Here is a 26,089-nt window from a genome sequence, read left to right as displayed (position 1 = left end):
GAAGCCAACCAAAAAAGCCTCACCGTGGACCAGAACTGCTTGAACTCTGACCAGTGGCTCAGCCTCCTCTGTTGTTTTATCCCCGCCCCCGCCGCGGTTTCCCTCCACACCTGTTGGAAAAAGTCGCCTTCTTAAAACCTGCTTTGTTGATGCCTTTCCATCCGGAAGGCTCCCCAGGGCGCCTTACATTCAGATATCCCTGGGTGCGGTGGGAGGGGGGATACCCCGCTTCTACACCGCCCCCCCCCGACGCATACCATTCCTCTACTCGCCCGCCCACCCTCCGAGCCTCGGCGCCGGCCGCTGCCCCATAAGCTGGGCCTCCCTCCCTCCCTCCGTCCCTCGCTCCTCCGCCCCGCCCCTCTGGAATCCTGCACATCCGCCTCTCCGCGCCTGCTCACTCCCTTCGCCAGGGAAGTCGGCCGTTCCTGCGCCGCCCGTGTTGTGCCGAACCGCGGTGCGCGCGCCTTGGCCGGCAACCTGGCGCATGCGCCCCTTTGAGCTGGCTGGCTGAGCTCGCCCCTGTGGAGAGAGGGCGAAGCAGAGGGGACAGAGTTAGAGCAGGACGACGACGAGGAGGAGTTGTTGTGCCGTGAAGGGAAGGGCGGCGCGCGGCGGTTCCCTCTTTCTCCCCACCCCCAATTCCCGGTGGCTGTGTCGGACGGGGCCGGGGCGAGTCAGCGAGATGGTCATGGCGTACTTTGTGGAGAGTTTCTGGGTGAGGAGCTGTGGGGTTTTTTTTGGCTTCCCTTCCCTCCCCCCCCCCCCACGGCTCTCCTTTCCTCAGGGGCTGGACCGTGTCACGCACAATGGAAAAGAAGCGCGGGGAGGGAGAAGAGGCGACCCGGACGGCGACCCGGAGCCCGGCGGCGGCGGCGCCTCTGCCTCTTCTCCTTCCCGGCTCTTGCGCCACCTTCGGGGCAGGGTTCGGGCCTGCCGTGGCGACGGGTTGGGATACGGGGGGCGCTGCGAAGTGCGGCGGCCTCGGCTTTTACCTCACGGGCCGCTCCGGGGCCAGTGCCAGCGGGGGGGGGGGGTCGAGCGAGCGAGCGAGCGAGGCCGGCATGAGGGGACGACTGGCTTGTGTGGCCGGGGCTTATCCCAGGCCAGTGCCCTTGTGTGGCTCCTGTGCTGAGGGTGCCAGCCTTCCCCGGCTCTCTCTTTCCCTGGGTGGGAAGGAAGTCCAGGGCACCTGTTGCTTTGCCCCGAGAGGAGGGTGACTGGGGTGTGTGTGTGTGGCGGCTTAAAATGCGCCCTCCTGTCCCCGAGGGGCGTCTCTCGAGGCGGCGGCGGGACGGGGCCAGGCTTCTGGGTGAGGTTGTTTACTTTTCCTCTTCTTCACTCTCGCTGACAAAACCCTAGAAACTGAGGCTTCTTCGCTCAGTGGAAGTTTACTCGGGATCCTCCTTCCCTTGACTCTTCTACTAAATGCCGCTGGTGAATCTTCAGCGTCTTGTGGAATCCGAAACTAGTCCATTGTAGTGCTGCTTTTTTTAAAGGTCTTGTTTATGTTTGTTTTTTTAAAAAAAGCAAGACGAGGTCTTTATTTATGACTTAACAAGGCGATCTTACCAATCCATTATATATAAAAGTTCTTAGCAAAGGAACCAAAGAGATGAAGTAATGATAGGAACCTCAAGTCACTGTCTGGACATTGATTTTTTATGTGCTTATTACATGACTTTTGAGTTAAGCGGTTAGAGGTTTTTAACAGTATGTAGTAGAATCAACATAATCACCTAACTACAGAGCAAACCTGCTTTGGGTTTTTTAAAAATATCCTCTATACTGCTTTCTTTCAGAGACACTGTGTTAGTGTACCTGTGCTTTCCAGGAATGAAACTGTATACAAGAACATACAGCTTGTGCTCTTTTTCTCTGCCTCTTCTGCACTTCATGATTCAGAAGAACAGCAAGCTAGTAGTTTCATGTAATGATTTAAATAGCATGGATAGGTTACTAATAAAATAATTAGATGTTGCCTTGGAATATCTGCTATCTTAAAAGTGTCACTAAATTTTTGTCCATTTAAAGTTTCTAAGAATGCTCATTCAGCTTTGATTTCCTTAAATTGGATTTGCTTTTCTCTGAAAGCTCAGAGTCCCCGTGAATTGCTGCTTAGGAATTTTGTGAATTAGTACCCAATTGTAGTTGCTGTCTGCCATTTACCTTTTGGGACTTACTTCTTAGACATGTATGGATTTGCAGCAGAAGTGACAGAATCCTTACATGCTTACTCAAGAGAAAGTTCACCTGAATTCATTGTGGTGTACACCGTAGTAAGTGTGCACAGGATTTCAACCTTAGATATCTTGGGGCATTTTGAGACAAGTAATGTGACCAACTGTTACAGAATCAACTGAAATGTTGATTATGGCTTTATAAATGTTTATATATGGCTGAATGTATTTCAAATGACATCTTTTGAAGGAGGTATCTGTTACAGATATTGGTAGTATATTTGGGGTGGCAGTTCTGCAGATATCTGTACGTTCATTATGTCCATGATCTAGTCCTTTTATGATATAAAAGTCAGAATATATAACCTATTGTTTCCTCATACTTATTGCCTGTATTTTCTGTTCCTGTATTTTACAGTTGGGTGGTGGTGGTGACTGGGTTTTTTTTTAAGAGTGTGAAATATGTGGCAATTGTTGATCATTGCTGGAGAAGAATATACTGCCATTACTGAAAACCTACATACCTTCTTGGTGTCAGGAACAGTTACCTTCTTGGTGTCAGGAACAGATAATGCTAATAACTTAATTATTAGGTTTAACAAATAAAGGTTTAACTGGTGTCAATTTCAAGGGAAAAACACTGGCAAATGAATGTTTCTAATTTTGATGAGACTAAAGGCCTATTTAAAAGTAGATCATGAATACTACTTTGTAACGGAACGTGTGAACTGACTCCATAGAAAAGCATTCTGTATGAGGTATTGTGGCCATGATGTTGAGTGAAAATATTTGTTTCTTATAGATGAAATCTACCTTCACTATATTTTCCCTAGAAACATTTCTAAAAACAGAAACTCTGCTCTAAACTCTAGGGTACACCAAGTGGTTGAGTGCTTATTAGTTTCAAAACAAAATGGAGCCACCCCACAATAAGCTAGTTTTTTCTGCTTCCTTGAGGAGTGCCCTAGATATACAGAATTTTATAAATTTATTAATGAAAAGAAAAGTAAAACTGCTAACAAGAACCTGGGAATTTACAGAACATTGGTAAGAGTTTAGCTTACAAAGAGATGGGTGGGGGAGGATCTAAATAAATAAATTGGTAGATTGTGAATCTATATCAGTCAAGTCTATGTCTGAGAACAGTTTAAGATAATGGAATTTCCATTTTACTTAATCAATTATAATATTTAGAGCTCACCTTTCCTCCAAGGAGCTCAAGCTGCAATACATGGTTCTCTCCCAGTCCATTTATCCTCACAACAACACTGTAAAGTCAGTTAGGCTTAGAGAGAGTGGCTGGCCTAAGGTGAGCTTCATGGTGGTTTTGAGTGTGGTTTTGAGCTCTGCTTTTCCAAGTCCTAGTCCAACACAGCCTTTCTCAACCTTGGGTCCGCAGTTGTTTTTGGACTACAACTCCTAGCATCCCTGACTACTGACCCTGCTAGCTAGAAATGATGGGAGTTGTAGTCCAACAACACAAGGGGACCTAAGGTTGAGAAAAGCTCATCTAATCACTAGAATACAATATTTCCTGTCAGTTGTGAAAGAAAGCAAAAAGCAAATGAAGGGCAGAGGAGGAGAGGGAATTGACCTATTCAGCACCCCACCTCCTCAGCTGAGTGCCCTCCTCCACTTCATAGCTAAGAGATTATTGAGTTTGACACTGGCAACTCTCTAGTGCTATGTAACACAGCTGTAGAAGGCCAGCAGGGACAGAAACTCCTGAAATTCACTTTGCCCCAAGGCCTGAAAAGCATTTAAAGGCTCCTATTCTGGGTTCTCGGAATATACTGCAACATTGTGCTGCAGGTCCCTCTTGGTTTTGAAACTCATTAGTGATGGAGCAATGATAGAACATTCCTGCATTGCAGGGAGTTGGACTAGATGACCTTTGGGGCCCCTTCCAACTCTACAATTCTATTCTATAAAATGGTTTCAAAGTTATAATTAACTGTTATCCCAGTGACTTTGCCTGAAATGTATATAGGGACACGCATACAATGTATATGATTTTTCACTCACTCTGACACTTGATTTGTCAGTGAGGGTAGAAGGTAACAGGGCTAATATAAATAATCCCAAAATTTGCAGAACTGACTGCAACTATTCTGTTATTTACTTTTCATAATAAAATATGTCAGGTCTTATACTTTGGACAATTATATGTCTTTGAGATATATATGCATTACTCTGAAACTTCCTCCCTGGAGAAACTACACTGGCTTTCTCCTTGTCCTTCTGCTGGCAGGTAAAGACATTCTTGTTCCAACAAGTTTTTGGGAATTGACTGCTTTTGATGAAAGGGCTGGTGCTGTGCTGTTTTTATTGTAATTATTTGTATGTTTTAAACAGATTTTATATGTGTATATAGTTTTACTTCTATTAATGTTTAATTGTTTTTTAATTATAGCTTTTAGTTTTGTTTTTAGTGATTCTTGTTTTTACGTAGGTAACCCACTATCAGCCCAACCAATACATCATTCCTAATACAATGAAGGAAATATGCCAGACTGTGATGTGGATTTAATGGGCAGCAAATCCCAATGCACGTAGATTGTGTGACTTGGTTGATTTTTGCTGTTTGCTTACAGTGTATAGGTGCCGTGTGTATATAAACTAGTTAAGGCAAAATCCAAATACCAAATTCTATAATACAGTTTATAAATTGGAAAGGGACCTTTAAAAAAACTGCAAAGAAAGCCCTAACGAGCACATCAGCACTGGCACAAAAAGAAAATAGGTTGATATGTTCATTGCTAAGTCTAGCCCACTGCTCAAAAGCATCCCTGAGAGAGAAAACCATCCAGCCATCGAGCAAAGAAGAGCTTGCCAAGACAGGCTAGTCTAATGTTGAACATCTCTTGCTGTTAGGAGGTTTCTCTGCATGTTTAATCAAAATCTGCTTCCTTGCAATTTCCACTCACTGTGTCTAGTCCTGCCTTCTGGAATAACAGTGAACAAGTCTGCTCCATCTTCCACATTGCAACCCTTTAGATAATTGAAGGCAGTTATAATGTTACTTTTTGATCTTCTCTTCTCGGTGCTGAGTACACCCCTCTCTTTCCACCATTGCTGATAGCTCTTGGTTTCCAGATTCTACACTATTTAGGTTGCATTCTTCTGGACATACTGGATAAGGGTTAAAGCTCTCTAGTCTTACTCTGCCAGCTCCAGCAGACTAGTAAATATTTTTGTAGGCTAGTAACTTTTGTGGGCTTATTTGCAGTGCAGATATAATGAATATATACAATGAACATGCAATTATTGTTCCATTGGAAGAGGTATTTTAATTCATAATTATTCTAGTTTTATAGGCTGAAAGTAGTAAGGCACTGTTAAGCACTGAGACTTCTAAAAGTGGGTTCATGTTTGTATAGAGAGGTACTTTGCTTTTTAGTTTAAGTTCCCTGCCCCATTACAGGATAACTTATTTATAACTGATCATTTGTGGTACTGTAAACTCACATCTGGTTTGGTGCTTTAAGACCGTTTGACAGTTGCTGCTGTTTCCCTGTAACAGCCTATTAGTACACTGCATTTTTAAGTACAGGAGAAGGGGAATATCCATCTTCATATAGGATCAGGAGATCAGATAGTGGAACACTCAAAAAGCTTGCTGTGACCAAATGACTAGACATTTTTCAGATAAAATTGCTTGTATCCGCACTGGCTTCTGAGAGGAATGGGGCTTGGACATTGTTTAGTCAGGTTGTTATGGATCCTTTTAAGCTTGTATTGCATCAGTATGTGGACAAGTTGCTTGGAAGGCTGAGACATATGTGTTCTATAGGGTCTTTCCCATCCTGACAGTTCAGATCAGCTAGAACTGGGTTGGTCATGTGGACAACTCTGAAAGATTAGTTCCCACAGTTCTTAAGGAGGCAGTGGTATAATAATAATAATTTATTATTTCTACCCCGCCCATCTGGCTGGGTTTCCCCAGCCACTCTGGTAAAGAAGCTGTATTTGAACCCAACAAATAGCGTACTTACTTCCTAGTTTCCAGTTTCCAATTTTGGAGATTTTGGTGCTGGAGTGGGTGATTTCATCCAGGTGATTTTAGAGGACACTTACTGCAAATTTTATGAAAATAGAATGCAGGATGTGGCTTAGTATGACTGTCTATCATGTGAAACCTCATGGTTGTTCAGTGCTTGCAATATTTGATAACTTAAGTTGGTGTTTTCAAGGCCTATTCAGATTCTGGGAAGTTTATCTATATATGCATTTACTGAAGAGAAATTATTGACTTGTTTAGCCCTTGGATGCTAGTAGTCAGTATAATATGGTTCATGCCATGGAGTATGAAACCAGCCTTCAACTTCCAGACGTTTTGGACTAGAATGCTTACAGTGCTTGTTGGGGCTGATTGGAGTTGTAGTCCCAAACACCTGAAGGGCATTGGGTTAGAGAAGGCTAATCTAAGCAGTGAAATATTGCCTGTGAATTTGTGACTTACTTCTGAATAGAAATGTTTAGGATTGCACTGTTGAATGTTCTATTCCAACACATTCAAAGCTTTATGTGTAAATTATTTTTAAGTACCTGCAAAAATGTAAATACTGTGGCACGAACTTCTTTTACATTATGCAGTCTGAGATGAAATAAGAATTTTAGCTTCATTTTTTTACTTGACCTGCACAGGCAATCAGGTAACATTCATGTGTATTTGCAGTTTTATTTTATCCCCAATGACAAATCAGGAAAATATATAGAAGTACATTATTTAACATTTCCTGAGAAACATTAATTACAACTCTGAAACTGCCAAGCTTGCAGCTTGTAATCATATTGGTATCCACTAATTATTACTACTTTTATGAAACAAAATTTTAATGGGACATTTTCTACAGAAAAATTAAGCATTGGAAAACTTCCTGCAGTTTTCCCACTTTGCAAAACTTTCCATGGTACATTACTGTTGTCAAACCTGTGACAATCACTCCACAATCCTAATACCCTCTTGCTACAGAATGCTCAATATAAACTGGTAGTCACTTGTATGAGCCAATTCTCCCTCTTCCTCTGCCTTCCATTTTCCTTTTCTCTTTTGCAATTGAAACTCTCAGCCATTAAACCAATAGATTCCCACAGCTAACAAAGTTCCCCAGGTGAGTGTTGAGAACTACTAACAGAAAATGCAGAAATTGAGGAATTTAGCATAATTGCTCCTTCCAAGGAAAAGTGTCAGAAAAGACAGTAGTTCCTGTAGTAGCTAGAGAAGATAGGTACAGTGCTATAGATACAGAAGACATGTTCTGGTGGTACAGAAAGCAGGGAATTGGTGCCTATCTTACAGGGCTCCTTGTTTGAGCTGCACACTGTCTGAGGACCTAGCATGAACTTGAAAGTTCCATCTTCAGGCAATAAAATGAGTTACTCTGGTATTTTCTCATTTCTGTGCCTTCTGCCCTATAAGTTGTGAAGAGGGTTTTCAGAAACCTTTCCACTACCCTAAATTGGTTGTATCTGATTTTGTGTGTTTATATTATTATTGTCAGAAAACAAAACTGAAAGTATGTCATCTTATTAGCTGTATGGATTTCCAGAAGTTTTCTTGTCGAGAAAGGTAGTTGAACATAACAGGCTCCAGCAAATCTACTCTCCAGCTTAATTATGGTGACTAGTCTTCCTTGCTCTGGAAAGTGATTGAGGTGATAATGACTAGGCTCAGGGAGGCTTTTAAGTTTTGCTTCTGTTAGTGATGATTAGATCAAATTCAAAAAGGTATGGAAATTCAGGAAACTGAGCCAATCTCTCTGTAGGAGGAAAGGCTTACTTATTTATGCTAATCTGTTGCAGTAAACAGGAATTACAGCTTAAAAACAAAGTAGAGGGAATGGAGGGTGAAGCTTGATTCTCTCATTAGGTTAGTAACCTTTTTGCAATCACTGGCTGTGTCACAGTCAAGCCCCCTCCCAGGTGAGGAAACAAGCAGGAAAACTCCTGTGGAATGCATTCAAACACTTCTGAGGGTTCATCATCTAGTCTACCTAGTAGCAGTGAAGGCAGCAAAGAAGGCATACTTAGCTGCCTCCATTGCATTCTCTTCTTGCCATCCAGCAGAGCTTTTCTGGACTGTGTGGGGCCTCTTACAGTCTGGCTTGAAGGAGGTGGTAGAACCAATGGTAGCTCGCTGTGACTTGCTTGCAAAGCATTTTGAGAATAAAATTGCTTCAATCCACCTGGATCTTAACTCTGCTGTTACAGCAGATGAATCTCAAGGGATGTCCAGAGCACTGTTTTGGATGAGATTCAGTTAGTAAGGCTTGGATCAGTCACAGCGACTATTTGCACTCTGGACCCTTTCTCCTCTTAGCTGATAATAACTAGCAGGGAAGGGACAGCTGACTGCGCCAGGAAGGAGATTAATGTGAGAAGGGGTGGTCCCTGCCTGCTTGAAGGACGCAGTGCCAAAACCACTCCTCAGGAAACCCTCCTTGGATTCAGAAAGCAACCATCAGCTGGTTGCTAATCTACCCTTATTGGGTAAGGTACTTGAACAGGTGGTTGTGGACCACATCCAGGTGCTCTTGAAGGACACAGATTTTCTATATCTATTTCAATCATTGTTTAGGCCCTGTTTTGGCACTGAAACTACTTTGGTTGCCCTGTATGATGACCTTTGTCAGGAGAGAGATGGGAAAATCTGTCCTTGTTAATTCTCCTTGACCTCTCAGCGGCTTTTGATACCATCAACCATGGTATCCTCCTCTAGCGGCTGTCTTGAGTTAGGGGTGGGCGGCACCGCTTCATGGAGGATGCAGTCCAACAGAGATTCAGGTTCATGTGCTACCTCCCTTCTCCCACACAGCTGGGAGTACAGAAGATTTTGCTTTTTTGGTAATTAGAGTTTGCTTTATCATTGTGGTTAGTTTAAAATGGGGAACGTTTTTGAAATGGGGCAAACATCCTGTTGCAAAGTAGTAGGCTACATTCCAGTAAGGGACAGGGTCAGACTCAAAAATTCATGTGTCACATACAACCACACACCATTATCACACACAGAGAGAACACACTTTCTTCTCTGCTCTGATTTTCTTGCTCCAGATCTTTTTGCAGCGGAAGGTGCTGTAGTTGCACAGCAACATCAGACAATATCAAAAGCCTTTTCCCTCTGGGTGCTCCCTGTTGAACACTATGTTCTGCATCCAGCCCATGGGCCAGGGATCCTTGCACCCCTGGTTTAAAACAAGCCAACTTCAGATCATTATTTCTGAAATTGCTTTGTTCAGTTTCACCATAATTTAAGGTTAAATACAAATCTAGGTTTGGACCACATGGCAAGCTGTAGGTAATGAAAAGTGGAATATTCAGATGCTTCTTGGCTATGCCAGAGAAGTAGAGAGAGAGTACCTGAGCCCAAGTATTGCTGCAGCTTCTTTCTGCTTGTGCATGTCATGCTAAACAATGGTTTAGCATGACATGTAAACCAGGTTACTCAGTTTTCACATTCAGAGTAGTCAACTTGCAATTCAAATTAGTACATACCAAAAATAAAGAAATGGAAATAGGGTAGGGGACAGCGAAGAAAATAATCAAGTAGAACCCGGATACTCTTTTTCTTTGATGTGCTTCCTGTTTTGGCCTAGCACTTTAAATAGTAAAATGTTTTCATAATATTTTCATTTCTGATTAAAATCAAAAGGTGGTATTTGGCTGACTCAAACTTTGTTAAACAAATGTTCAGTGTGTTTGAATCAATGCTGTTTTACTCAAAGGAAGTACCATGGGGTTCAGTGGCGCTTACTCCCAGATAGTTATGCATAACATTGCTGTCTTGGAATGCATTACATAAATCGTTGCATTTGCATATAACAGAAAGCCAATAATTTGAGTTTACTAAGCCATGAGTTGCCTACCATGCAGCCTCTTTGCAGCCATTTCTCCCCTTCCTTTATGCAAACGCCTAGCATTTAACTCTTATCCATAACATTCAATTGTGTGCAAATTCAGAAATTCTGGTTAATAGCTTCAAAGCAAGCTAGGATATAAGGCATTCTCTGGGTTCATATCCTGGCTTGTTTTGAGTAGATTGCAAATGAGTTTAGCCTTTTAAGATTCCACACGAACACTTTCATGAAAAACTAGTAGTTCTTCATTTTTGTGAATAAATAGTCTTAGAAAATTCAAATAATTTTATTAGCCAAATTCTGCTCGTTCCCTGTATTTTGTGGTTCTACCAGGAAACAGCAATGTAACTATTTTGTAACTAAACTGATATAAAACATAGGGTAGTATTCAACTGAGTTTTACTTGGAAAAGATCCACTGAAATTATTATACATAACTAAGTTAGGTCCATTAATTTCATTGGGTCTCTTCTGAGTAAAACCTAGTTGAATACCACATGTAAACCTGGGGCAGTTAAAAATATGAAAGGAGAAGAAAAAACCTGTAGAGGAAATTTCATGTTGAAAGTGGTTGTGGTGGAGGAATTAAGTATACATAAAACTCAAGTTACATCATTATACAATATGTGTATCGTGGCAGGACTGGACTTCACAGCTTGTTACTAGATAGTAATGCATGGCTTCTAAACCTGGATATAATTTGTATACTTCTGTAATTTTAATATTTGATTAAGCAAGCAAATAATTAAAGTGCACTTTGTGTGGTTTAAATACTAAATATGTTCAATCTTGGGAATGCTTGTAAATATTTTATACCAATGGACAGAGTATGGCAAACAAGCAAGCCCAATTTGATCTCTTAATACAGAATGGCAAATATGATCTAATAGGCATTTCAGAAACCTGGTGGGATGAAACTCTTGACTGGAATGTCAAAATTGAGGGGTCCAACCTGCTCTAAAATAATATATCAAACCGGAAGGGAGGTGGAGTACCATTATATGTAAATAATGTGTATACTTGTAAAAAGATCCGTGACTTGGAACATGGAAGGCAGATTGAGAGTCTATGGGTAAAAATATATGGACTTCCAAGCCAGACTGAAGACTTGGATGATTACTTACTAGAGCAGTTTACCAATCATTCAAGAAGGAGAGAGAGAATAGTTATGGGAGACTTCAACTTCCCTGATATATGTTGGAACTCAAAATATGCCAATAATATAAGGTCCAACAAATTCCTCACTTGCCTTGCTGACAATTCCATCTTGTTCATTCAGTGGCCAGGTGTATGCCTATGAGAAGCCTGAAAGCAGGACTTTAGTGCAACAGCATTCTTCTCTCCTTTGATTCCCAGCAATTGGTATTCAGAGGCATGCTGCCTTTAACAACATAGGTACTTGCCATTGTGGCAAGTAGCTATTGTTAGCCACTAGGGAATATTCTGGGACAAGTTGTGGGTCCTAAGAGTAATTTAATCTGGTGGACATGCTATGTCCCCATGATCAAAATGCTCAGAGTGGTCTTGAGATGAAGAATGAAATTCAAATCCAAATGAAGCATTGAAAAGAGTAAATGTTGTAATGGGTAACTTAAACTTCCCCCACTTCTGTCATGTATGTGCCATGACAGAAAGGTGAAATTTCTGGATACCCTAAATGGCTGTGTCCTAGAACAGTTGGTCATGGAACTGACTAGAGGGGCATCAACCCTGAACTTAATCTTAAGTGGTTTCCAGGACCCAGTATGATGTGTAAGTGTTGGCAAGTCAGTTGGGAGCACTGGTCATAGTTCTGTTAAATTAAACATGCATGTAGATGGCCAATTTTAAAGAAAGCCCCGAGCAGTCACATTTGATTTTAAAAGAGGATACTTCCCCAAAATGAGGACATTTGTAAAAAGGAAGCTGAAAGGCAAAGTCAAGTGGGCAAAATCACTCAAAAATGCTTGGGAGCTCTTTAAAAATGCAATGTTAGATGCTCAGCTGGAGTGTATACTGCAGATCAGGAAAGGAAGCATAAGGGCCAAGAAAATGCTGGCACTCTTAACAAGCAGAATCAAAGAAAAGAAAGTATTACTGGCAAGAAGGCATCCTTCAAAAAATGGAAGTCTTGTACAGATAAAGAGGATAAAATTCAACACTAACTTAGGCCAAAAAATGTGCAAGCATATAGTAAAGAATACTAAAAAGATAAAAAAGAATTGGAGGAACACATTGCTAAAAGCCTTAAGTCCAAGAAGTTCTTTAAATCCATTAATAACTATTGGAAACTATTAGGGAAGCAGTTGCACCCTTGGATGTCAAGCAAGTCAAAGATGTGTTTAAGGAGGATAAGTTTGCAGAGAAGCTAAATTCTTTGCATCTGTAGGGCAGATCCCAGTGCCTGAACTTTTGCAGGAAGGAAGGAACAAGAGATGAAGTTCTTGGCCTAATAGACAAAATAAACACTGACAAATTGTCAGGTCTGAATGGCATCCACCCATGTGTTCTGAAAGAAATCAAATGTGAAATTGCTGGGCAGCTATCAAAAACTGGTAACTTTCCCCATGTTTCCACCCCTGAGAACTGAAAAGCAACCTATGAAACACCAATTTTTAAAAAGGCCTAAGAGGGGTTATCTAGAAGGGTGTTCTCTGTAGTAGGCTCCAGACCCTGGCATGATCACCCTTTAAAGGTGCTGCTGTCTCTTACATTGTTGTGTTTGAGACTCCAGTTGAAACATTTTTATTCACTCAAGCATTTGCAGTTTGACAGATAGGATGTGTACTCTTCATTAACAACTTATGTACTTCTATTTTAATGGTTTGCTATCAATTTCTTGCTGTATATATCTTTTTAGGTTTTCAAGGAAGTAGGATTTATAGATAGGGTGATTTACACAGAAATAAGTAAGTAATCAGTACTGCCTTCTTGTAGTTTATACTTCAAGTATAAAAATACTAGGGACGCAGGTGGTGCTGTGGGTTAAACCACAGAGCCTAGGACTTGCTGATCAGAAGGTCAGCAGTTCGAATCCCCACGACAGGGTGAGCTTTCGTTGCTCGGTCCCTGCTCCTGTCAACCTAGCAGTTCAAAAGCATGTCAAAGTGCAAGTAGATAAATAGGTACCGCTCCGGTGGGAAGGTAAACGGTGTTTCTGTGCACTGCTCTGGTTCGCCAGAAGCGGCTTAGTCATGCTGGCCACATGACCCAGAAGATGTACGTCGGCTCCCTCAACCAATAAAGCGAGATGAGTGCCGAAACCCCAGAGTCAGTCATGACTGGACCTAATGGTCAGGGGTCCCTTTACCTTTTACCTAAAGAAATACTGTGTTATCAGATTTGCTAATGTTAATGTAGAAACTGCAGCAGCTTAAGTTGCTGTATTTACCAATAGAATAATGGAAGGAAGCTATTCCTTGCTTAGTTACATATTGTAGAAACAAGAATGCTGTTGAAAAGTTGCTGCACTGCTAAACAGGAGTTTTAAAGTTCAAATATGCTGCTTGGATAGACAAGGGTGATGCCTTCTATCTTTTCTGCAGAATTTTCATATGGCACTAGGATAGTTAACAAAACAAGGAGTTCCTGTAATGTGTTTCCTGTTATGAACTGGTTTTTTGGAAATGCTCTGGTCATTTGATAGTGCTTGCACAGCTACTTTCATTTCCATGTTAGCATTAGAAGTTGTTTTACTTAGTTGATGAAGAGAATAGTCAAATTTAGTTCAAACATTTATTTGTTTTACTTTATAGCCTTGGACTTAAAGAATTGCTATTGGATTCTTGTTCATTAACACTAACAGTTTGTACAGGGTTCTTTATGAACTTAAGGTCATGTACTACACATGTTTCCCAAAGGGCATATGAGGAACATTGGGCTGTACGCCTTCACAGAAGGCAAATAGCTCCATGTTTGCAGCATCCTGCCTTGCATTGCATTTTCTGAATTTGTTGTGTGATAAAGTGTTGAATCAGGAACACAAGTATTATTGGGTGACATATCATTTAGAACCTTAACAGAGTAATTTGGCTTAGAATGGAAAGATTACTTTGTGGCAATCCTAACTGATTCATTGTAATCTAGATATATTACAAATGCTTTCTTAACAGATTTTCATTTTTAAATGTTAGTTAAAAGCCATAGTCAGAAACAAACTATGGTTTAATATGGATGAGCAGCATGCTTTTGTACACAGCTCAAAGTTCTCTCTGTGCTCTTCCTGCATGCCTGCTTATGCACCACCAGGAAGTAAACTGGAGTCATGATGTCTAAACCTGGGCTTTGGTTTGTTTCTCTCCAAACTACAAGTGATAACCAAAGTTTCTTTTGTTTACTGTTCATGGTTGATTTGGGGGGGAAACAAACCACAAGCCTTAGTTCGGATGTCACAACAAGCCACAAACAGGCTTGTTTCCTGGTGGTGTATCAACAGAAGGAGTGAGGAAGGAGCAGAGCAGCAATTTTTCAGCAGCACACATAGGCATGTTGCACGTTCGCATTATATCATTATTAGCTTTTGACAATGGTTTGATGTGGTGGTTTAATGCCATCAGTCACTATTGTCAGAAGGAACATTTATCTAATTTGGAGCAGGGAGGACAACACCATGGCCCTCTTGTTACTCTTGGTGTACCATGTTGAACAAGACAGTAATTGCTTACTTCTCAATATAGCTAAAAAGGAAACAGCCCTTCTTGAAGCATTTTAGAATGGGACAAACCTCTGTTGGAAGTAATAAGTATGCAAAATATTAAAACTGGAGCAATTAATTTTTTGCGCTTCATCTTTTAGTGTAAGAGAAGGCTAGTAGAAGGTGTGGACTACACAAGAGTGATGTAATCCCCATATGAGGGTGCTGTTTGTGGTCCCTACTATTGTTGCTCCACATTTCTAAATAAACCACATTATATTAATAGTCCTACTGTGATTTACTTCCAGATACTTTGTTTCACAGAGTTTGCTTCTAGTGCTTGTGCAACTGGTTGTGGAGTGGCGCTAATGAGTGAACTTCTTCTGTTGTTAATTCTATTATTCATAACTTCAGCTAAACCATTTAATTTTTTTTTAATCATAGGGGGAAAGGAACAATGGCTTTGATGTTCTCTATCATAATATGAAACATGGACATGTATCTACAAAAGAACTAGCAGATTTCATAAGAGAAAGGTATGTGTGTTTATTAGCTACTTATTCTGGCATACTTACATAAACCACTGAAGACATCTTTCTGAATACTAGTCAACTACTATATTACAGTTTAATGGTTTTACGTCCTAGTTCTATGCATGTATACTTAGACATAAGCCCCACTGAATTTAGTGAGGCTTAATTTCCAGGTCTGTGTGCATTGGACTGCAGCCCTAATAAATCAAGATAGCTTGGGGAGCCTCCAGTCTGTGCGCCATTATTGCCTCCGCCACCCAGAGAGCTCCTGAACCTGAGAATTACTCGCATGCAAAGTCTTAATTCTGCCAGGATTCTTTCTCAGTGTACTGACACTCATCCAGCCTACATTGGTTCAGAACAGTCATGGTCTCTTTTGATTCAGATTTAGCAAAGAAATAGACCTGGCTGGTGGTAGCATACTGAGGACATCAGAACTCAATCTCTTAGTCACTTGTTTCCAAAACATGCTCTACTGGTTGCTAAACTGGTTTATGCTTGCTGTTGGAAATGCAAGGAGGCCCTTCAAAACAAGAAAGAATGGGAGATGGTTTGGTACTCTTTATTTAGTCTGATTGACAGCATTCTGTAAATCTTAAAATGCATTCAAATTTGTTAATGAAATACAGAGCTGTAGTTTTTATAAAGAATTTTGTCACTGGGTTATGACCATTTAGAATGGTGAAACTCCATAGAGTGGATAATAGTCTCCCTGTTGTAAGGATCTTATAGAAATGTTTTTAATATAAAGTAGATGCTTTAATTTGTTTATGTTTTGATACTTATGTTTTGTATCAGATTTAATCTATTAATATTAAAGAAAAAAGAACACTGAAAGTTTTGTCTTTCTGAGAACACTACATAATCAAAATTTTCTCTTCTAGAATTATGCATGTCTATTTTTTGATCCAAGAAATTAGGCATTTTCACTAGGAAATGCAAATTCTGCATTCTAGTCATGAAAATTAGTGCTCATATCAGTGAGTTAATACAAATGTTCCTTCCCTTCAACAGAGGGAGAACCTTGGATCCCACCTAAGTTGATTTTGCAGCAATACCTTGTCTTTACATAGCTTATTTTTCACATGCTATTTGGGTTTACAGCAAGTGTAATTATAGACTAGTGTGCAAAGTGGGAAAATGAGCTATTTGGAGAACATCTGTTTGTAGTTTAAAATATGAATTTGATACAATCAATTCAAAAATTAAACAGAATTTGGTATAGAGCAGTATTATAAAAAAGGGAAACAATGTATTTCTGTGGTCAAAGTTAAATGTTGTAGAGAGATATCTATAGAAGTATGAACCAGTTTCCAGTAAGCAGACAGAGGAATTTAAAAAGCAGAAGCTTGAAGTGTACTAAGGGGCTTGAGTATTTTAATGTAACGTGGGGGGAAATCCTTCTAATAAATAAAGCTGCAAAGTTTCAAATAGGATTAGCTGTGCATCGTTCATACCCTTGATCCTCTGTCCCATAATTTAGTTCATTGTCATCCGTTTCTTTAAAATATTCTAATTTGTAACTCTTAAGAGTACGAAATCTCTTTCCATGGTTACTTAAAGACTTGTAGTATTGCAAGCCCTTTGGTCTTGTGTTAGAATGTTTTTATTTATTTATTATTTAAAATCATTTATAAACTTCTTTAGATTAAAAAAGAAATCTTAGGCAGAGAATATTATCTGGTGTTGTTTGTTTGCCCTTTGGCTGCTAACACAAAACTTGATGTAAACTGTAATTTGAGTCCCAAGCTTTGCTCTCATTAGTACAGTTAAAGATATATTACAGCCATATCACTTTACCCCTCATGTGGAAGAGATGTGGTGGCACTGTGGTCTAAAAACCTCTTGGGCTTGCTGATCACAATGTTGGCAGTTTGAATCTGCGCAATGGGGTAAGCTCCCGTTGCTCTGTCCCGGCTCCTGCCAACCTAGCAGTTCAAAAGCATACCAGCACAAGTAGATAAATAGGTACCGCTGCAGCAGGAAGGTAAATGGCATTTCTGTGTGCTCTGGCTTCCATCACAGTGCCCTGTTGCATCTGAAGCGGTTTAGTCATGCTGGTCACATGACCTGCTGTCTGCAGACATACGCCGGTTCCCTCAGCCTGAAAGCGGAGATGAGCTCCCCATAGTCGAATTCAGCTGGACTTAACTGTCCAGCGGTCCTTCACCTTTACCCCCTCATATAAGACACTTTCTGCTGTGTTCTGAAATTGTCCAAAAAAACCCTTTTTATTGCCACTGTAGGACACTTTTTAGACCTTCAAATACATTAAGTAGAATGTAGTGCAGGGGTCAGCAACCTTTTTCAGCCGTGGGCCTGTCCACCATCCCTCAGACCTTGTGGGGGGCCGGACTTTTTTTGGGGGGGGAATATGAACGCATTCCTATACCCCACAAATGACCGAGAGATGCATTTTAAATAAAAGCACACATTCTACTCATGTAAAAACATCAGGCAGGCCCCACAAATAACCCAGAGATTCATTTTAAATAAAAGGACACATTCCACTCATGTAAAAGCACACTGATTCCCAGACTGTCCGTGGGCCAGATTGAGAAGGCTATTGGGCGGCATCCAGCCCACGGTCCTTAGGTTGCCTACCCCTGTTATAGTGCTTTAAAAGTAAACTTTCAAACAAACTTCTCCAATATTTGGAATAAAGTTGCATTGAAACATCAGTGTAACTGCCTTGACCTAGGGATCTAACATTAGGGGAATTAATCACGCAACAAATCCAAATTAGTTACCTTCTCAAGGAATGTATCTGCTAGGTATATCTGGGATTAGATTGTATAGAGAGGCAATTTTGTGCAGCAGTCAATATCAGTTTGCAAAGGAGTTTACAAAGGCTTAATAAGAAAGCACATAATATTGTTAGACACCACCCATATCTTCATGAGTAGTGTGAAATTTCAGGGGTTGCAGGCACACTTTACCCAAGGTCTGTGTTTCCTTTTGGACAATGCGGCACAGTAGAGGCTATAGTGTCTTGATGATATACGGTTTATTTACACATACAGTGGTATCTCGGTTTAAGAACAGCCCTGTTTACGAACGATTAGGTTTACAAACTCTGCAAAACCGGAAGAAGTGTCCCGGTTTGCAAACTTTACCTCGGTCTAGGAACGGAAGCCGAATGGTGGAAGGGGACCGGTAGTGGGAGGCCTCATTAAGGAAAGCATGCCTCGATTTAAGGATGGTTTCGGTTTAAGAACGGACTTTCAGAACGGATTAAGTTCGTAAACCAAGGTACCACTGTATATACAACCTGAATTTAGATCAGGCCATCCAACTTTTCATACCAAGTGGGCCTCAAGAAAACTGTGACATAGAACCCATGGGCTGCACATCACCTTGTCACACACACATGGGGGGGGGGTTGACAACCCCCCAGCCCTCATGCTGCCTTCCTAAAGCTGGCTAAGGAAGGCACCAGGCTTTGTGAAGGAGATTTAAGGTTCTGGCAGGACCTAATGCCCTCCCACCTCCTTCCCAAAGCTGGGAAAACCCTAACTAGGCTTTGGAAAGGGGATAGAAGGACTCTAGCACCCTGTCAGAGCCCTCACACTTTCTTCCCAAAGCCCAGCACTTCACTTACCTGGCTTTGGGAAGTGAGCATGAGGATTGTGAAGGGTAGGGGCATCCAATGCTGCTGATGCCCACGTGTTGGACCACCCTGGTCAATATAGAGGGGTTCAAACCATTATACTCAAAGAGGGTCTCTTGCTTCTCCCATCAGCACAGCAGCATTTGGGTCCAAAACACAGAAACCAGCCATATTCTTTCTCTTGTCTGTCTGTCTGTCTGTCTGTCTGTCTCCCTCCCTCTCTCTCTCTCTCTCTCTCTCTCTCTCTCTCTCTGTAATTTCAGTCTACATGCTGTCCCTGGATCCCCTTCTTCTTCCTTGTTGCCTCTAACAGACTGAAAAGGATTTCCCTGAGCCTACATTATCCAAACTGAAAACCTAAACCCCTTTTATCTCTGCCCACTAACACACACTGGAGGAGGGGCTCCATTCCTCTTGATAGCAGGCATTGAAAATGTCCTGATGGCTCAGCTTTTGATGAGTCACAACCCGTCTTTGTCCCCATAATGGCCCACACTCAGCTATTCTTCTACCTACTGGTTTATGTGACTCTTAGAAAAAAAGCACACTTTAGCAGATTGAGTTAAAATACATGATTTTAGGCTAGCTTTAGACTAACTTAGGTAGCGGTTTGTTAACAAACAGTGCATTTGTTCATGTGCTCTAAGATTTGTATATATTTCGCTTTTGGACTGCTGATTGCTGATTGTCTTCTTCCGTTGATAGAGCTACAATAGAAGAGGCATATTCAAGATCAATGACAAAGCTAGCCAAATCAGCAAGCAATTATTCACAGCTTGGGTAAGTTATGATGATTAAAAACAAAATAATTTTGTGCAGGTTCTTGGAGGCTGTTGGAGGAGCTTTTCTGCCTTTCTCTGTATAATATAATATTAATACTTAATTATATTATAGAATTATCTGGAATGTGTGTGGATGTATACAACACTTAAAACTGAGCTCTGTATGTGTGTATATGGCTTTGAGAGCCAGTGTGGTGTAGTGGTTGAGAGCGGTAGTCTTGTAATCTGGGGAACCGGGTTCGCGTCTCCGCTCCTCCACATGCAGCTGCTGGGTGACCTTGGGCCAGTCACACTTCCTTGAAGTCTCTCAGCCCCACTCACCTCACAGAGTGTTTGCTATGGGGGAGGAAGGGAAAGGAAAATGTTAGCCGCTTTGAGACTCCTTAAAGGGAGTGAAAGGCGGGATATCAAATCCAAACTCCTCCTCCTCTTCTTCTTCTTCTTCTTTCTCTTGTGTGTGTTTTCTGAATAAAAACAAAAACCTTTGCATTTAAAGAATATGCAAAATGTTTGTGTATTTTGCATGAATTTGCTGAAGCATGATATACTCTATGTATGGTAGAACTTGGGTAGTTACGTGTTGAATATGGAAATGAAAAGAATCTGTCCTACCTTACAAGGCAATAGCAATTATTATAAGATAAAGTATGTAAAGATATAAGATAAAGTATGTAACTATTAGCCAGGTAGCTGCCACATTCATTTAGTAGAAGGAAATATGTGGATGCAAACCTACTTCCTTTACAGAATTGAATTTGGGCAGCCCTTAGTAGCTTACAAGTTTAACCCATATGGGACTCTCTCTTTAGTGGAAATTTGACATTTAACTTCCTAGAGGAGTAATACTTTAATAAGTGCTCCATTTGAATGTTAAAAAACCTAAAACATTGATGAGTTCTTCATCTAAACATTTGTAAAAACAATTGAAAGTTATTCACTGTGGTTATTTATTTTTTATTTTTTGCTTTCAAGCTATTTCAGCACTAAAACACCCATTTTTTCTCTCTTATTTGTAGGACATTTGCACCAGTCTGGGATGTTTTTAAATCTTCATCAGAAAAATTAGCAAGCTGTCACTTAGAACTTGTTCGGAAGTTGCAAGAACTAATAAAAGAAGTGCAGAAGTATGGAGATGAACAACTAAAAGCTCATAAAAAGGTTGTGTGTAGTCATTTTAATGCATTTTAATAACTTCAGATGAAAATACTAAATTGTTAGTGTTTAACACACATGTCATATTTAACAGACTAAAGAAGAAGTTTCAGGAACTTTGGAAGCAATGCAAAATATTCAGAATATTACTCAGGCCCTTCAAAAAGCAAAAGAAAACTACAATTCAAAGTGTGTGGAACAGGAACGTTTGAAAAAGGAAGGTGCAACACAGAGAGAAATAGACAAGGTAATGTTTTAAAGGTTTAGCTGCCTTTTTTAATAGTTTAATAGTCTAACTGCACAAATAGAAAACATCCATACGGCATTGCTGCTTTTAGTGTTTTTCAGCATAAAAAATAAGGATAATCAAAGGATGTCTTCTGCGTAAAACAAACAATAGTATGTTATATAATAGTATAAAGTAAGGTTCTGTTTGCTTATTGAATTAGCTTGTGTCTGCACAGGTGCAACATTTTGAGATTCACTGAGGCTGTAATCCTAACCACCTGATGTAGATGATGAGGGTGGGCCAGGACGCAGCATGGGCTCCTCTCTGCCAGCAGAGAGTAGGCAAAGTCTCCCACCAGTGGTAGCCAAAAGCAAGCCCTCGGGAAACAGCGTGTTCTGGTGGGATCCACTGGGATCCATGCCACTGTAGATCCCTGAGGAGCTTGATCCTTTGGCTCCTTAACTTGCCAGCCCTGCAAGTGGCCCAGCAAAAATACCAAAAGCTGCATCTTCCACCCTGACAGGCAGGAGCAGGCAACATTTTGGAGTAGTAGAACCACAACAGCATCCAGTCTTTGACCCGTGTTAGGATTGTCCTTCTCAGTTTTGTTCATGTGTTCAGTTATGTGTAACCCCTGCTGAATTTACTGTGAGGAAAACACATTTTCCCCAAAGCACCTTCTATTAGGCTATGTAATATGTCTCAGACTACTAAAAAATAGTTACCATCCATCTAAATAGATGTCTTAACATGGTCAGCATGCAATAGACTCTGATGCCACAAGCAAGCATGATTACTTTCAGCTTGAAAAGTGTAGCGGCATTTGAATACATAATGTATTTGACTCCTCTGAACAATTCAGTTTTCCACTGTTGAAGTGCAAAGGAGAAAATGATTATGGTAAATTCAACTTCAGGTCTAGTTGGCATTTTTCTTTAAAACAAGCATAGTGCTACACTGATACTGTGCAGTGTAACTGAGCCAATAAACTTGATTTTAATGGAAAATCTAATATATGTAGTGAGATTCAGGAAAGATTAACACCATAGTTTTCACTACTTGTTTATATATAATTAAAGAAATATTTGAAAGGATTAGTAGAGAAAAGATATTAAAATAGAATCATAGGATCATAGAATTGTAGAATTGGAAACGGATCCCAAGGGTCATCTAGTCCAACCCCCTGCAGTGCAAGAATGTCAACTAGATCACACATGACAGGTGGCTATCCAACCTCTGCTTAGAAACATCCAAGGAAGGAGAGCCCACCACCTCTCGTGGGAGTCTGTTCCATTGTTGAACAGCTCTTACTGTCAGAACGTTCTTCCTGCCATCTTGTTCTACGTTTTCCCCTTCGAGTTTCAACAAACTCAAAGTTATTTTAAAATGTGTTAGAAATTACTAACAACTGTGTTTTAACATTGCAAGGTGATATAGCAACTTAATTTCATGTGGTATGTTGTTTGCATGAGCCCTCATGTGGTAAGAACTGGAAATTACTGTGAGGGAGCAAAACATGAAATTGTAAGTCAGCTAAATTGATTGTAAAAAGTATGCCTTGTTATTTCTTCCTTCCCTACAATCATTATTATTATTATTTTACTTTAGGCAGCAGTAAAATCCAAGAAGGCTACCGATACATATAAACTCTATGTTGAAAAATATGCTGCAGCAAAATCTGATTTTGAACAAAAAATGACAGAAACTGCACAGGTAAACCTTCTTTTCAGTATCTGCAAGGCAAACACTATAATTTGCACAGTCTCTGCTCTTCTCACTTACAATTTTCCAAGGAGTCTGGAAAAAGAGAATACAGTCAGCAAAATAAATAAAAGTGTTTCTAATCTGCACAGTTGGCTTTAAGTTCTGGGTTCAGAATTTGAACTTTTGTGTCAGGAAATACTTTTGGATAAGTTTTAAGTGCATGGGATAGAGAAACAACATTATACTCCCCCTGGCTAATTTCTTCTTACATAATGATTTGCTTCTTTCACCTGGATCAAATTTATTGTGGAATTTGTTGTGCTATTTGAATATTGCCATTTTAGTTTTGATATTAAACACTTAACTTTTGGTCCTAAAACCGTTGTTAATAAATAGAGAAATAACATAAACATGAAAAATATGTGAAGTATGCCTGCCATTTAAGGCAAGCTGAGAGCTTCCTTGGCAAAGAATGTCGTATTTGCAAAGCAAACAAACTGTACTGTGTTTGAGTTTGTGTATTTTAAGTTAGTTATTTGTGTTGCACTAGAACAGAAGCTTCACATTGCATACTTGTTGGAAGATTCTTAATGCATATCTCTTTATTTTGATTAGATTTGGCATATCAATTTTTAAAAGTACAATGGCATTTATAGGATTGAACTGAATATCAATATAACTTGGTCCATTGGAGTTGTTGGTGACTGCAACAGAAGGGCAGAGTAAAAAAGTAAAACAAATAAACAAAAAAGATTGATATAATTTCCTTGATCAAATTAAGTTCAAAATTTTGATTATAAAATATATATGCCAGGATTTAAGTTAATAAAGCAGAAGTTTCAGCTGTAGTCAATGAAGGCTAAACCTCACACGGGCCTTTTTTTAGTCTCATATTTTTCAGTTTTTTAAGTGTGCTGTCTAAACTCTTAAAACCCACAAAAATGGTTCTGTTTCAAACATGATTGTATGGGGGGGGAGACTTTTTTTCTACTCATCATATTAAGACTTTAACTTTCTGCAGTAGTAATGTTCATTTGGGACGCGGGTGACGCTGTGGGTTAAACCACAGTGCCTAGGACTTGCCGATCAGAAGGTCGGCGGTTTGAATCCCCGCGGCGGGGTGAGCTCCCATTGCTTGGTCCCTGCTCCTGCCAACCTAGCAGTTCGAAAGCATGTCAAAGTGCAAGTAGATGAATAGGTACCACTCCGGCAGGAAGGTAAATGGCGTTTCCGTGCGCTGCTCTGGTTCGCCAAAAGCGGCTTAGTCATGCTGGCCACATGACCCGGAAGCTGTACGCTGGCTCCATCGGTCAATAAAGCGAGATGGGCGCCGCAACCCCAGAGTTGGTCATGACTGGACCTAATGGTCAGGGGTTCCTTAACCTTTAATGTTCATTTACTGAAATGTTACATGTGGCTGAGATGTATAGACTTTAGGTAGGGTTGCCATACGTCTGGAATTTCCTGGACATGTCAGGGATTCAAAAGGCGAAATAGGCGTCCAGTGGAATTTTGAAAAACAGAAGAAGCTGTACTATGTATAAGTGAATTTTCAGTTACTGTGGATAGGGCCGTACTTTGTCACATGATTGGTAGAGTCTTTGCAACATTAAGTAGCTGAAGGATGAGTTAGAACCAAGACTAGATACAGCTTAACTGATGAATGTCTTCCATAATCCCAAATGTGAAAGCAAGCTAATTATGGGAGCTCAGTGGACAGTTCAGTATATCAGTATTTGAAATCCAGTTTTGACTTAAGCTGTTTTAACTCTTAAATAAGCCCTAAACACAACACTTATTTGTTCTGCAGAAATTTCAAGACATTGAAGAAATGCATCTGTTCCATATGAAAGAGATTATAGAATGTTTTTCAAATACAGTCAAAGAAGTTCACTTACAAATTGGCGAGGTGAGTTTTTCATAGTAGGTCTTATTATTCAGGCTATAAATTAAGATGTATTTCATCTTCACTGAAGTTTGTAGGTATCCAAATTTAGCAGTTGTATTTAATCTGCTGCTGTAGGTGTGGAGGAAGATATGGGTGTGTGATAAACTTTCAATCAAATTTTATAGATTGTTCCTCCAGTACCTGTATCGAGATGTAAAAATAATTTTGGTGATTATGTATTTCTAGGATATGAAGAAATAAAAAGCATATTTGGGCCCATAGAGCTTAAGTCTGTGGGAACTCCCCACCATCAGACCCTCACTTTTCATACTTACGGTTGTAAAGAGAGAAAAGACAGCTTTACAAAAGTCTAGTTGTGAGGAGCTTCACTTGAGATGATGGAGGTTAACCTCAATGCAGCAGTGGTCTTTGTCTTTAGACCTCTGGTACTGGGAAGCATTGGAAACTACCGTATTTTTCATCCCCTAGGGCGCACCGGCCCATAGGGCGCACCTACTTTTTTTTGGGGGGGGAATAAAAAAATCCCCCCCAGGCGCAGGGCTGGGGCGGGGGAAGCCCGAGCTTCCCCCGACCCCACCCCCCAGAACAGGCTGCTATCCGCAAGTCTAGGGAGCCCGGCGGGAAGTCGCACTGGTCTCCCCAGGCTTACGGATATCTTCCCGAAGCCCAGGGCACGTGGCTTAGCACGCCCCAGGCTTCGGGATGCAGGCAGCTCTCCGCAAGCCGTGGGAGTGTGCCTCCCCGCTGTCCCCTGAGCTTGTGGGGCTGGCGGTGGGGAGAAGCACTGCTTTCCCCACTGCCAGCCTCCAAACCAGGTCGCGGAACAGCGGGAAGGCGCGCTCCGCCTCCCCGCTGTCCCCCGAGCTTGTGGGGCTGGCAGTGGGGAGAAGTGCGCTTCTCCCCACCGCCAGCCTCCAAACCAGGTCAGGGAAGCTCCCAAGGCTTGCGGATAGCTTCCTGAAGCCTGCATTTGCCCCATAGGACACACACACATTTCCCCTTCATTTTTGGAGGGGAAAAAGTGCGTCCTATAGGGCGATAAATACGGTATATTCTGCTATAGTTCACATGTTTCCCAGTATCTTTAGGTGCCTCAGAACTGGGTATCTTCTGCTGCTTTGATGCTCCTTAAACATTCACCCTTCCTCAGTGCAAGGATTAGATTGGGAAAAGGGTGGGCTGGTAGTGGGGAGGGCTTGCGGAGTGGCACTGAGTCAAAACAGTTTCTAAATGGGTCCAAATTTTAGTGTGGTTTGAGTATAACCTATAATTGGCCCAGACAGGGAACTCATATATTCACAACTCTGAACACCCCGATCCAGAAATCTGGTGGTAGCATGAGAAAACAAATGTATGTGACTAAGGTTGTTGATCTTTGTCACATGGGACAGGGACACTTCAGTCAATGTAGTGCCCTCCAGATGTTGTTGGAGGACAACTCCTGTCTTTCTTCAGCATTGGTGATGTTGATTGGCACTGATGGGAGTTACAGTTCAACAACATCTGAAGGGCACCACATTGGC

At 40.9% G+C, this 26,089-nt stretch overlaps 1 protein-coding gene across 1 annotated transcript in view; it reads left to right on the top strand.

Annotated features, from left to right (window-relative positions):
- Positions 1–444: 444 nt before the first annotated feature.
- FCHO2 (FCH and mu domain containing endocytic adaptor 2) overlaps positions 445–26,089 on the top strand; it is a 62,517-nt gene continuing 36,872 nt past the window's right edge. The window contains exons 1-7 of the mRNA XM_053408591.1: positions 445–718; positions 15,092–15,183; positions 19,496–19,570; positions 20,589–20,730; positions 20,819–20,971; positions 22,562–22,666; positions 24,468–24,566. Of these exons, the coding sequence (XP_053264566.1) occupies positions 686–718; positions 15,092–15,183; positions 19,496–19,570; positions 20,589–20,730; positions 20,819–20,971; positions 22,562–22,666; positions 24,468–24,566 (699 nt within the window). The 5' untranslated portion in view covers positions 445–685. The remainder of the gene's footprint in view (positions 719–15,091; positions 15,184–19,495; positions 19,571–20,588; positions 20,731–20,818; positions 20,972–22,561; positions 22,667–24,467; positions 24,567–26,089) is intronic.

The sequence above is a fragment of the Podarcis raffonei genome, chromosome 11 (genome assembly GCF_027172205.1).
Source record: "Podarcis raffonei isolate rPodRaf1 chromosome 11, rPodRaf1.pri, whole genome shotgun sequence".
Taxonomy (NCBI): Eukaryota; Metazoa; Chordata; class Lepidosauria; order Squamata; family Lacertidae; genus Podarcis; species Podarcis raffonei.
Note: the sequence above shows the minus strand (reverse complement) of the source record. Positions and strands in the feature narration are given on the sequence as shown.